This window comes from Heloderma suspectum, chromosome 4 (assembly GCF_057233095.1).
Source record: "Heloderma suspectum isolate Gila_16-S chromosome 4, 16-S_ref, whole genome shotgun sequence".
Taxonomy (NCBI): Eukaryota; Metazoa; Chordata; class Lepidosauria; order Squamata; family Helodermatidae; genus Heloderma; species Heloderma suspectum.
In genome coordinates this window covers 96,335,313-96,349,904 of record NC_139461.1, presented here as the reverse complement: position 1 = coordinate 96,349,904, position 14,592 = coordinate 96,335,313, and the positions used below count along the sequence as shown (strand labels likewise).

At 45.5% G+C, this 14,592-nt stretch overlaps 1 protein-coding gene across 9 annotated transcripts in view; it reads right to left on the bottom strand.

The window, feature by feature from the left end:
• The window catches only part of ZNF407 (zinc finger protein 407), a 565,758-nt gene that overhangs the window by 264,932 nt on the left and 286,234 nt on the right, over positions 1-14,592 (bottom strand). For all 9 annotated transcript variants that reach the window (XM_084850004.1, XM_084849996.1, XM_084849995.1 and 6 more), the window contains one exon: positions 12,264-12,347. In XM_084850004.1, the coding sequence (XP_084706130.1) occupies positions 12,264-12,347 (84 nt within the window). The remainder of the gene's footprint in view (positions 1-12,263; positions 12,348-14,592) is intronic.

The following is a 14,592-nucleotide window of genomic DNA, read 5'->3' as shown; positions in this document are numbered from 1 at the left end:
AAGTAAATCATCGAGATACACAATGAGGAAAGGGTCCAAATAGTCCTGGAAGATGGCATTCATAAAACGTGAAAACGTGGGGGGGGGGCCCCCTCAGGCGAGCCCAAACGGCTTCACTAGGTATTCATACACTCTGTACCGGGTGCCGAAACAGGTCTTCCACTCATCCCCCTCCTGGATACGAATCAGATTGTAGGTGCCACGCAGGTCCAACTTTGTGAAAATCTTGGCTCGCCCCAGGCGCTCCAGCATCTCACGGATCGGGGGAGGGGGTACTTGTCAGGGATTGAGACTGCATTGAGGGCTCTGTAGTCGTGCACCGGGTGGAGTTCTCCAGATTTCTTGGTCACAAAGATGGTAGGGGCGCAGGCGGGGGAGGTGGAAGGGCGAATGAAGCCATGTCTGAGGTTTGTGTCCAAAAACTCCCGCAGAGCTCGACGTTCCAGCTCCGACATCGAATACAGTCAGCCAGCAGGGATGGTTGCCCCCGGAATGAGGTTAATGGCACAGTCAAATGGGTGGTGATGGGGGAGCTGGTCGGTCTCCTTCTTGTCGAAAACATCCTGAAAAGCTGCATACTTCTCTTGGAGGATCACGGTAGCTGAAGAACTGCCAGAAGCAGACAAGGAGGGGGAGGAAAGGGTTCAGGCCTGGACTGGTACTGGCGCCTTGATTGGGAGGCAATGCTCCCGGCAGTAGGGAGATGCAAACTCCACTTGCTGAAGCTCCCAAGAAATCTGAGGATTATGCTTAGAGAGCCAGGAAACACCCAACACGATTGGGTATTGGGGAACCTCGGCCAAGTGAAACTGAATCTGCTCAACGTGGGACTGGGCGCGCAGAGTGAGCAGAGCTGTAATCTGGGTCACCGCGCCCAAAGAAAGAGGACGACCATCAATGGTCTCCACTGCCAAGGGGGCAGGAAGAGGCAGGGTAGGAATCTTGTGGAAGAGGGCGAACGTTTCGTCCATGAAACTGGTCGTAGCCCCCGAGTCCACTAAAGCCAGGGCCTCCACCCCACCCCACTGGGAGGAGCTGAGGTGAACATGCAATAGCAGATGGGAGGGTGGGGGGTTGCGAAAGGCACCCACTGGGTGTGGAACTGGCCCCCACACTGGAGACCTCCAACAGGCTTGGGGGGCAGCCTAGTCAGGCCTGGGAGTGAGGAGGAGGAGGAGGAGGAGGAGGAAGGAGAGGAGGGGGAGGCAGAGGACCTGTGGGTCTAGCGCAGCAGGTTTTGGCGAAATGTCCCAGCTTTCCACACCGAAAGCATTGGCGCTCAGCGCGCCGCCGCTCTAGTTCCTCCGGCGGCAGTGGGGCTCAGGTAGCTCCCAGCTGCATCAGGGTCTCCTCCGCCCCAACCGCAGGGGTGAGGGGTGGGGGAGGGGTAGGAAACGGGGGGAATGAGAGGAGGGAAATCTCGGCCCCTGGCACCCCGTCGGGTCTGCCGGCGCCCCTCCAGCCGACTATCTATCTGGAGTCAGGTCTGAATGAGGTCCTCCAAAGTAGGCGGGCTAGGTGTGCATGCCAACTCATCCAAGATCTCGTCGTTCAAACCCTCCAAAAACTGAGCCACCAGCGCGGCATCATTCCACTATAAATCCTGCATCAGCAAGGGAAAAGTTGTTGCATAGCTGGAAACTGAATCCTTGCCCTGCCTGAGGTGGCGAATCTCCCAAGAAGCCGTCTGCGTGCGCAGGGGATCACCGAAAAACCTGGCCATCGCTGTCATGAAACCTTGATAGTCCCCGAGCAGGGGTCATTAGCGAGAAGAAATCCCGAAGCCCATTTAGCTACCACGCCTGAAAGTAGGTTAATGATGAAGCCCACACGAACCTGTTCCGTCAGGAAATCCTCAGGTCGAAGGCACATGTACAGCTCCAATTGGGCCTGGAAAATCTGAAAAAGTCCTCTCTCACCAGAAAACACTCTCTGGCAAAGCCACCGGGCACTTGTGGCGGGAGGGAATCGGAGGTGGTAGGGGTTGAACCGCAGCTTGTAGATTCTTATGGCAGTCGTCAGTTGAGCCACTTGATCATGGAGAATCTGGTTCTCTTGTGCCAGAGCTTGCACCGCCGGGTCCCTGGCACCCTCCATTTAGCAGTAGGAGAAGAGAGAGAGAGAGAGAAAAGAGGAACGGGGATCAAGCTGTCAGGAGCGTCCTAGCGGGCTCTTTTAGTACACTCCAATAGCCAACTCAAGACACAGATGAATGGATTCTTTTCAAGGCTTTAATCCTTTTACAACTTAATGACTCTTTCAGATGCTAATCACCAGCGATTAAGCAATGAACAGCAGAGTAGCCTATGCTCCGGGTAGGCAGTTGATCCCCGTTTGAAGGAGAATCACTTGAAGGCCCTGAACTTATGGGCTAGGGAGAGATCCTCCCTCTTTCCCTTGGGTCCACGGGACGCAGCCGTTGCTTGCACGCCAAACGGGCGCTACGCCTCCTTTCCGCCCCCTCCATCACTTGTCACTCCTTGCGTCTGCGTTGAGCGTCTAGCAAGCCCCCGTCCTGCACTTTCTCACTGCCAGGGTCATTGTCAGGGTGGAAACTGAGCCGATAGAACCCCAGAGCAGTTCTGATTCTGAGGAGGATCAGCAATCCATGGGAGAGGAGCCAGCTCATCCCTCACAGGCACAGCAGCTGGCAGAGATTCCTCCTGCCGGCATTCCTGAGATAGATGGTGATCCTAGCAGTGAGAAAGTGCGGGAACGAGGCTTGCTAGATGGTCGATGCAGATGCAGGGAGCGACGAGAGATGGAGGGCGCGGAAAGGAGGCATAGCGCCCCTTTGGCGTGCAAGCAACGGCCACCTCCCATGGACCCAAGGGAAAGAGGGAGGATCTCTCCTTAGCCCATAAGTTCAGGGTCTTCAAGTGACTCTCTTTCAAATGGGGATCAACTGCCTACTCGAAGCATAGGCCACTCTGCGTTTCCTTGCCTAGTCGCTGGTGATTAGCATCTGAAAGAGTCATTAAATTGTAAAAGGATTAAAGCCTTGAAAATAATCCTTTCGTCTGTGTCTTGAGTTGGCTATTGGAGTCTACTGAAAGAGGCCGCCAGGGCACTCCTGACAGTCACCATCTATCTCAGGAATGCTGGCAGGAGGAATCTCTGCCAGCTGCTGTGCCTGTGAAGGATGAGCTGGCTCCTCTCCCACGTATTGCTGATCCTCCTCAGAATGAGAACTGCTCTGGGGTTCTATCGGCTCAGTTTCCACTCTGACACTAACCTAGCTCACAGGCAGGATAAAATGAAGAGGAGGAGGATCATGTACTGTACATTGCCTTGGGCTCCTTTGAGGAAAGGTGGGATATAAATGTAACAAATAAACAAATATTACAAGTATCACAACCATTTTAAAAGTTTTCAGAATGCTCTTGAACAAGGGAAAACTGGTAATATGAATTTTTAATGTCCGGGGGAAGGTGGTGGCTGCATGATTTGAGCCTCAAAAAGAAGAAGGTAAATGTAAAGTACATTACATTTTTTGTGTGTTCAAATCTCATGATTTCTATATCTCATGGTTTGAAAGGGCTTACCCATAATTTGAACAACTGAGGTTAATAATACAAGGGCTTTTTGTCACCCAGCTAACTGAAAAACTTTATCACATTTCACAGCCTGCCAAGAAACTGACCTTTATCTGCCAGTACGTACATTTTTAAACGTTTCATAGCTGAAGTCCAAGTAGAAGCAGTTATCTCACCCAGCCAATGATAGTCTAGAAAACCTCTTAAGAACTGCCATTTCTAATTTCACAATGGAGATTGCACAAATAGAATCACAACAAAAGTCCATGCAGATTTTATTCAAATTATGCTGATTATGTATTGGCAAGCTATGCAAATTAGCCATGGTGCTCCAGTTCTTACATTCCAATTTCCGACACTATAGAGAATTCCAAGGAGGAAAATGGCTATACACTCTTAGCACTTGAAACATGGTACAAGTGAGGGCTGGTTCACAGATGCACGTTCATTACTGGATGACTCCATTATCAACGGATTACTTATGTATAAGAGGTATACGACAGCACTGAATGACATTTCATATCACCTCAAACCATTCAAGGGAGTAAATTCATACATTCAATGCCCGTAATCAAGTGTAGAGAAATCAAGTGATGTACAGACTTGAGTTCACAGACCATGCTGCGGCTTCATGTATCTGCTGTCCAAATGGTGTGCTCAGGGGAAAAACATACTCCAGACATACTTCACTACCATTCCCCCTTACAGATAATTCAAGTAGCTGGGTGCCTATCACTCTGGAAGCCAAAAGAGGCCACCCAAAAAATAAGACTTCAGAGGACTCCACAGGTGTACCGAACTATATACGTTTGTAAATTAAAGGATTTTTTTAATGCAAAAACTCTCTGGCACGGACCTTTGAGATTACAGAATAACAATTAAGGCTTTAAAGAAACCACCAGTCAGGTAGACTGTAGCCTTCATCTGGCTTTCAGTTTGAATGTGTAAAGGGGCAAGCAGGAACATGGAGGGCTAGCCCTTTTCCACATGCGCCAGTCTACACCCCCCTCACCCAAGTTGGAGCACATGTGCCATGTCCACCCCTGTACTATATATATTAATTGTTCTGCTCTTCAGAACGGTGTGGTCCCACACCCCAAAACACACACACACACACACACTTCATAGCTATAAAATGCTCAGGTTTGGGGACTGGTGGTTTTATTTATTTATTTATTTCATTTCTATACCGCCCAATAGCTGAAGCTCTCTGGGCAGTTCACAAAAATTAAAACTAAACAACACACAATAAAACAATTTAAAATATATAGAACATTAAAACCACAATATAACAATACAACCACAATAAAACCTAGCAGCAGTGCAGGAGTTTAAAATACAGATTTAAAACAACAAAGACAAAAATTTAGAAAGCTAAAATGCTAAAATGCCTGGGAAAATAAAAAGGTCTTCACCTGGTGCCGAAAGGAATACAATGTAGGCGCCAGGCGAACCTCTCTAGGGAGCTCATTCCAGAGCCGGGGTGCCACAACAAAAAAAGCCCTCCTCCTAGTAGCCACCCGCCTCACTTCCTTTGGCAGGGGCTCACGGAGAAGGGCCGCTGATGATGATCTTAAGGTCCGGGCAGGCACATATGGGAGGAGGCGATCCTTCAGGTAACCTGGCCCCAAGCCGTTAAGGGCTTTGAATGTTAACACCAGCACTTTGAATCGGGCCCAGAAATGGACTGGCAGCCAGTGCAGCTGGAAAAGTACTGGCGTAATATGAGCTCGCAGGCCAGTCCCTGTTAACAATCTTGCTGCCCTAGTTTGGACCAGCTGAAGTTTCCGGACCGTTTTCAAAGGCAGCCCCACGTATAACGCATTGCAGTAATCCAGATGAGAAGTTATCAGAGCATGGATAACTGTAGCTAGGCTATCTCTGTCCAGATAAGGGCGTAGTTGGTATACCAGCCTAAGCTGATAAAAAGTGCTCCGTGCCACTGAGTTCACCTGTGCCTCAAGTGACAGTTCTGGATCCAAGAGCACCCCCAAACTACGAACCTGATCCTTTAGGGGGAGTGCAACCCCCTCCAGAACAGGTTGAATATCACCTAGCCGGGCAGACGAACCACCCACTAACAGTACCTCCATCTTGTCTGGATTGAGTTTCAGTTTATTGGCCCTCATCCAGTCCATTACCGTGCCCAGACACTGATTCAGAACAGCCACTGCCTCACCTGGGTTTGATGAGAAAGAGAGGTAGAGCTGGGTGTCATCTGCATATTGATGGTACCTCAGCCCACACCTCCGGATAACCTCCCCCAGCGGTTTCATGTAGATGTTTAAACAGCATGGGGGATAAAATAGAGCCCTGTGGAACCCCATGGCACAATTGCCATGGCACAGAGCAATAATCCCCCAGTACCAACTTCTGGAATCGGCCATCCAAGTAGGAGCGGAACCACTGTAGTGCAGTGCCTCCAACTCCTAACCCAGACAACCTATCCAGAAGGATACCATGGTCCTTGTTCATGGTTCGTTATATAGCAGAGCAAAGGAAGGCTTAGAAAGGTGGGGGAGAAAGAAGGTGTCCTTTATTCTTTTCCCCAGTCTTGTAATTCCTCTCCACACCTCCCAGAGGCTTGAACTGGACTACCTGTTTCAGGCTGCCTGGAGCCCTGAACAGGAGCCCTCCTCTTAGGGGGTGGGAAAGACTGCAACATGTTGCAGATCCCACTTGTAGAATCTATCATTTTTCCTGCACAGAACTTCTTTTTAGTATAAGAAACGGCAATGCATGAAGCTGTCCAATGAGCTGAACAACTATCCAACCCCAACAAGAACCTAAGGAAGAAAAAATAAAACCATAGTAGCCAGAACACCTGGAGGCTGGGGAAGGAGACTTAACACCATTGCCACATCCCCTTTGCTGCTGCCAGCACGTTCATGGGGAGCGAGTAAGGTGCCAGCTGTAAGCCATCTAGCCTGGTGAGAAGGCCCTGTCCCCAAGATCTTCAATTGTATTTAAACTGGGCTGCTCTGGACCCCTGCAGCAAGGCCAGCACCAGCACTATGGGTTCGGTTAGCTAGCTAGCTGATTAGGTAGCTAGCTCGTTAGCTGTCTGTCTGTCTGTCTGTCTATTGCTGGTGTTCATTTTGATCTTGTTTTTGTATTTAGTACAGATTAATTAAGTGTGATTGTATAATTTCATTGTAATACTGAATTTGACTGGTTGACTTTGAGTTTGATACATCTTGTGATTATTTTTTTTTCCAGTATGACACTGCCTTGTGATATTTATTTGATGTTTATTGTGAGCTGCTTTGGGCACAGTCCACTGTGGAAAGGCAGCATATAAGTACATTAAACTAAACAAAATACAGATCAGTTAGTTATATGGGCATGTTTGTTCGCCATGTAGTCCTTCAAAAAACATAGAAGTGGTGGCTGACAAAAGAGCAAGATCACTGCATTCCTCTGTTAATACCTGGCAAGCCATCTTCGCAACTAGCATGCCACTTGCATATTTTGCAGTCTGATCATAGTACCCAAATACAAAACATCAAAATGTGGAGTGAAAATTATCTCTCGTGGAGCACTTCATACTACAGTTTGGTTTCTATACCATTTTTTTCAGAATGCAAAGTACATTGCAATTCTTATCTCATTGATCCATACAGCAACCCCATGAGAGATGGTGATGTACTCAGGGTGACATAATGAGCTGTGTGGCTGGAGAAAGATCTGAACCTCACTCACCCTTTCAGTCCCACACACTATTCCCCACTAAACATACTGATATGACATTATAAACGCAGCACCCTGCTTTAACCACGCAGCCAAAGGCTGAGCCTCTCTCTCACTTTTGAATGACAGGGACCCTACAAGTAATGGTGGACTAAACATACACAGTGTGCTTTGCTCTTATTACATGGCGGGTATTACTTTTTAAAAGGTACAAAAGCCTCTCATCACAGCAGCATGAGGATATCTGGCACATGGGCCTCTAGACCACATGTGGGCAACCCATGGGCTGCATGGTACCTCCAGAGTCCTGTTCACTATTCCCCATAGCCCAGCTGATCAGCCACCAGCTGGGCTGTGGGCAACAGACAGCTGTTTTCCCACTGCTATTAACAGCAGGAAAACAGCAATCTTAAATCAGAATTGCTGGAGGCGGGGGGAATTAAAGCTCCTCACGCCCTCAGCGATCCCGATAAGGATCACTTAGGAGGGAGTGGCTTTAACATGCAACTCCCACCCCAGTGATCCTGATCATGATTGCTCTTTCCCCACTGCTAATAGCAGCAGGGAAACAGCAATCTTGCACGCATTCAGATCACTGGGGTGCAAAGTTAAAGCCTCTTCTTGGCCCCCAGCAATGAAAGAATGGGTGTGAATGTGTGTGTCCTGGCCCCACTCACTGCTGACACTCACATCACCATCCCTGGCTACTGGGGTGGCCCCCAAAGAGTCTGCAGGGGCTAATGAAAGGTTGCCCACCCCTGCTCTTGTTGTTGTTTATTCGGTCAGTCGCTTCCGACTCTTCGTGACTTCATGGACCAGCCCACGCCAGAGCTTCCTGTCGGCCGTCGCCACCCCCAGCTCCCCCAAGGTCGAGTCCGTCATCTCCAGAATATCATCCATCCATCTTGCCCTTGGGCGGCCCCTCTTCCTTTTGCCTTCCACTTTCCCTAGTATCAGCATCTTCTCCAGGGTATCCTGTCTTCTCATGATGTGGCCAAAGTACTTCAGTTTTGCCTTTAATATCATTCCCTCAAGTGAGCAGTCTGGCTTGATTTCCTGGAGTATGGACTGGTTTGATCTTCTTGCAGTCAAAAGCACTCTCAGAATTTTCCTCCAGCACCACAGTTCAAAAGCATCTATCTTCCTTCGCTCAGCCTTCCTTATGGTCCAGCTCTCACAGCTGTAGGCTGTGTAGCCGTAGGTTACTACGGGGAATACCATTGCTTGAACTATGCGGACCTTTGTTTTCAGTGTGATGTCTCTGCTCTTCACTATTTTATCAAGATTTGTCATTGCTCTCTTCCTCCCAAGAAGTAAACGTCTTCTGATTTCCTGGCTGCAGTCAGCGTCTGCAGTAATCTTTGCGCCTAGAAAGACAAAGTCTGTCACTGCCTCCACGTTTTCTCCCTCTATTTGCCAGTTATCAATCAAGCTGGTTGCCATAATCTTGGTTTTTTTGAGGTTTAACTGCAACCCAGCTTTTGCACTTTCTTCTTTCATCTTCGTCATGAGGTTCCTCAGCTCCTCCTCGCTTTCAGCCATCAAAGTGGTATCATCTGCATATCAGAGATTGTTAATGTTTCTTCCAGCGATTCTAACTCCAGCCTTGGCTTCATCAAGCCCAGCACGTCGCATGATGTGTTCTGCGTACAGGTTGAATAGGTAGGGTGAGAGTATAAACCCTGCCGTACTCCTTTCCCAATCTTAAACCAGTCCGTTGTTCCGTGGTCTGCTCTTACTGTTGCTACTTGGTCGTTATACAGATTCCTCAGGAGACAGACAAGATGACTTGGTATCCCCATACCACCAAGAACTTGCCACCATTTGTGATGATCCACACAGTCAAAGGCTTTAGAATAGTCAATAAAACAGAAATAGATGTTTTTCTGAAACTCCCTGGCTTTCTCCATTATCCAGCAGATATTGGCAATTTGGTCTCTAGTTCCTCTGCCTTTTCTAAACCCAGCTTGTACATCTGGCAATTCTCGTTCCATGAATTGCTGGAGTCTACCTTGCAAGATCTTGACCATTACCTTACTGGCATGTGAAAGAAGTGCCACTGTTCGATAGTTTGAACATTCTTTGGTGCTTCCCCTTGTTGGTATGGGGATATAGGTTGATTTTTTCCAATCTGTTGGCCATTCTTGTGTTTTCCAAATTTGCTGGTATATGGCATCCATCACCTTGACAGCATCATCTTGCAAGATTTTAAACCGTTCAGCTGGGATACTGTCATCTCCTGCTGCCTTGTTATTAGCAATGCTTCTTAAGGCCCATTCAACCTCACTCTTCAGGATGTCTGGCTCTAGCTCACTGACCACACCATCAAATCTATCTCCGATATTATTATCCTTCCTATACAGATCTTCCATATATTCTTGCCACCTTTTCTTGATCTCTTCTGCTTCTGTTAGGTCCTTGCCATCTTTGTTTTTGATCATACCCATTTTTGCCTAGAATTTACCTCCGATGTTTCTAATTTTCTGGAAGAGGTCTCTTGTCCTTCCTATTCTTTTACCTTCTTCCGTTTCCACGCATTGCTTGTTTAAAAATAATTCCTTATCTCTTCTGGCTAACCTCTTGAATTTTGCAGTTAATTGGGCATATCTCCCCCTATCACTGTTGCCTTTTGCTTTCCTTCTTTCTTGGGCTGCTTCCAGTGTCTCAGCAGACATCCATCTTGCCTTCTTGGTTTTCTTTTTCTTTGGGACGTTTTTTGTTGCCGCCTCCTGAACAATGTTGCGAACTTCTGTCCATAGTTCTTCCGGGACCCTCTCTATTAAATCTAGTCCCTTAAATCTATTCTTCACCTCCACTGCATATTCATGAGGAATATTAGTGAGCTCATATCTAACTGATCTGTGGATCTTCCCTATTCTCTTTAGTCTGATTCCTAATTGTGCAATAAGAAGTTCGTGATCTGAACTACAATCAGCTCCAGGTCTTGTTTTTACCGACTGCGTAGATGTCCGCCACCTTTGGCTACAAAGGATGTAGTCAATCTGATCTCGGTGTCGACCATCTGGTGAGGTCCATGTATAAAGTCGTCTCTTAGGTTGTTGGAAGAGAGTGTTTGTTATGCACAGTGAGTTGTCTTGGCAAAATTCTATCAGCCTATGTCCTGCTTCATTTTGTTCTCCCAGACCATGCTTGCCTGTAGTTCCAGGTGTCGTTTGACTACCCACCTTAGCATTCCAGTCCCCTGTAATGAAAATAACATCTTTGTTTGGTGTACTATCCAGCAGGTGCTGCAGATCCTCATAGAACTGATCTACTTCTGCTTCTTCCGCATCTGCGCTTGGGGCGTATATTTGGATCACTGTGATGTTAAATGGCTTACCCTGAATTCGAATTGAGATCATTCTGTCATTGTTTGGACTGACCTCTCTGCCATGACCTTCCCGTCCTGGTTGTCCCTTCACGGTTTAGCTCATGACGCCATCGAGGTGCTCAAGCTCCAGCACCACGACAAGGTGACGATCTCCTTTGCTGAAGCACCCCTGCTCTAGAAGATTAGAAACGAACAACATCTTTCCTAACATGCCAGGACTAGACTTTTGCCAAGGAATACTAGGCTCCAGGTACTTGTGCACACAGCAAATGTGATGGGTACATATGGACATATGGTACATATGGAACTGTCCCTGGCATTGCACCATGCAGGAGACTGGGACCCTCTGTGTCAACATACAGATGCCAGACAGAGTTAAGGACAGAATCCCAATAATTTTATACTGATCTAATATGACCACATATCAGATATTCTCTAATATATTGTATGGCAGTTTCATAGGGTTATTATAATAATAGATGTTTAACTCTGAAGCATGAGGGTTTACTATGATTGGTCTAATGCACATAGTATTGCCTTTACCTAATTTCTATATAGAATTTCCTCCTATAAATTACAACTGTAGTTTCAGACACTGCATGCTTATAAGATGATAACAGGTTTTGACCATATGTGTTTACGGCAGCAGCTTCATAATGCTCAGTTCCTTCTGATAATCTTTGTTGTTGTTGTTCAGTCGTGTCCGACTCTTCGTGACCCCGTGGACCATAGCACGCCAGGCCTTCCTGTCCTCCGCTCTCTCCCGGAGCGTGCTCAAGTTCATGATAATCTTTGACTCTCCTCTAAATATGCTTGGTTGACTAACCTCTCATCATGGCTGCAAATAGGTCCTGAGAAAGTATATGAATGGGCACCATTTTTAAAAAATGTTGCTCAATAATAGCAAGCATCCTGAATAAGGAATGGGCCACAATGTGAAAGAGCTGCATTCAGTGTCCGTTTGGAACAACTCTGACCCCTCTGAGCAAAACCTAATGGACTAACCATTCAAAATATACTGAAACTCAGGATTAAGATAAAATGTTTTCATAAACGTTTAATACATTTCCACTTCTGTTTTCAAAAACTTAATGTAGGATACAGTCCTATACACACTTACCTTGAAGTAAGTGCCATTTAACTCAACAGGGCTTACTTTTGAGTAGACATGTATCAATATCACTGATCATATTCATTATAAGTTGGGAACATGAAGTTTTACCTATTTGGGGAATGATTATCTTATATCAAAAGTGACATGTATCAATGGCAAATAATGTCAAATTTGCAAAACACATGTGGCTTCAAATAATGTATCAGTTGAAAATGATCATCACATCTAAAAAAGAAAACAGTCTTTAAGTTTCTCCTAGGAATTCTGAAGTAGATTTTTATAAAACCTTCATGCAATATGCAGTCTAGGTGGGCCTTGGAAATAAACTTTGTCCTCACTAATTTTCAAAGAGACACCTGCTATTCAATGTTTCTCTTAAGGAAATGTATTTATATACATACTGTTAGGTTCATAAATAAAAACATTTGACATAAACCCTAGGGATACCAATTTGTAAAGGCAAAAAAACAAACTGCAAACAGAGATACTCTCTGGACTGTAATGTGCTATATGATTTCCTTTATTCCCCAGCTTGGACGACAGTCCTTTGCTGCAGAGAAAATGCCAAAGGGTAAAAGACAGCTTAACTGACCTGTGTGCTGCCTCCGATGCTTGGTGAGGGCATGACGCGTCCCGCCGGCAAAACCACAAAGGTCACATAGGAATGACTTCTCGCCTGTTGCAAAAATAAACAGATGAGGGACTGTGGAGGTCACAGATCATTAAAACATATCTATCAAGGCTTTCAGGGTTACTAATTCCTCCAATCAAATGTTTCCATGTAAATATGTCAAATGGGAATGAAATTACCACTGCGGTTTATTGACTGTGATAAAATCTGAAAAGCACCACTGAACATAATTACATACTTGTCAGACCCATAAAAATTAGCTTTATTATCAATGGAATGGTTTTGTACAACTTCATTTCTGTTAGATGTCTTCCAGATGGGGCTGCTTTATGCACTTGAACAGTTTTTATGCATATCCTGATTTTTTACAATTCCCATACATCTGGCCTTTCTGTGCTGAGGAAGACTGCCTGGAAAAGTTAATATACAGTATATATAAGGTTCTGCTAAGATAAAAATATATTAGATTTACCAATAAAATAAAACTGTTGAGCAAATTTTAATTCACTTGATCACAGTCCTCCTCAAGAACCTCCCAGTGAATTAAATAGATTAAATTATTTTCCAGAAAAGAAAATAGGCGACAATAAAAACCTACATTTTTCTGTACCGATGGCAGCTCAATGCTGTTTATGTTTCTAAAACTTTCATAATGAAGAAAAACAAGTCTGGGGATTACTTCAGAAATTGAAGCAGTGCTTGCATTGTTCATATTTAACGATATGTCTTTATTCTAAGCCTCTGAAACCATTAAAAGATAGATTTGGCAGAGCTGCTACTTGTTAAAAGTGTGTAAATGTACACTTATAAAGTACTTTTATTCCAGATAAAATTTTGCCTTTTGCAGTTTATAAATTCAGTATATCATTCCACAGTAGCTCTTTAAGTCAGTAAAGCCCAGGCATGTGAGGCAGATTCATCCCACAAGACCAACGAAGAAGGGCATTATAGAATAATAATACTAACCTTGGAGAGAGCCAGTGAAATTATAATGCAGCTTTAACACACAAATGAGTCATTTGGCTCATTTGGAGACAAATTGTACCCTCCCACCCGTATACCAATAGGAGGGAATTAAAGGAACTGAGAAAGTATTTCAGATAAATTGCAATATTGCTTTTATACTTTGAGCTCACAAGGAAGACGATTTACAGTAAACCAAATTCCATGGGAGTTAAGAGGTCTGTTTCCCAATTCCCACTGGTATTGCAACATAGACATTTGTCTTTCTGATCCTTATGAGTGTTTATCCTCTGTGCAACAGCTTTAATTTTCTGCTATGCTCATTAGTTGAGCTGCACCTTGAAGAGGCATGGAACATGGTGGCCAAGTCTGGTCTTAAGACAGTTTGTCAGCCAAGGAGCAATATTTTGCTACCTTCACTACCACAACCTCAGTCCTTTCCCCCCTTGGGCTGGTAGTCATTTCCTTCCCATGCTCTAAGGCATCGGGAATCACCCCAAAGACTTTCTTCCCTCCCACTCATGCATACCGTTTGCTCTTGTTACTTTTTAATCCAAGTTGTACTATGCCCCCCGCCCTCCAAATAAATCTTGCACTAAGCTTGCCATGCCTGACACAGGCCCAGGAAAAATGAATGCCTTGACTTGGCCTGCCTGCTTTGAAGGATATCTAGCAATGGCTACATCATGATGGTTATATGCTACCTCCAGGGTGAGAAGCGGTATGCTGGGGAACCACCATGGGGGCGGGCTATTCCCCTCATGTTCTGATTCCGGGCTTCCCAAGGGGAACTGGTTGGCCACTGTGTGAAACAGGTTGCTGGACTTTGGTTTGATCCAGAAGAGCTCTTCTTATGTGTGTTATTCCTTAGCTCTTCTTTTCTTCCCAGCAACACCAGGCTCTGTACCTTTCTTTTAGTTCTCGTTGTACCTCAGCAGCAGGAGCAGGTTGCTATAGGATGGGAAAGTTCTAAATAGTAGCAATCTAAAAGCACCTAGCAATGCTTTGCTGACAGCACCAACAAAAAGAACAGACCTTCCTGAAAAATATTGATTGGGCTAAAGTGATACATGTATCATAGATGGACTCTCCTTCTAACTAGCCTAAAATGCTATGATGCTAAAACAAACAAACAAATGATAAAGTGAACTTAAAGAGGCCATATGACCACCATCCTCACTATTTCCTCATTTAAAACAACAACAACAAAATCAAATTCCATACAAGCTGTTTCAGCCAATGGAATGTGTGAGACTTCCTGGCAATGGGAATGGCTGTAGATAAAGGGTTGTATCTGATGGGGTCATTCCACTAGCACAAAGCTTCT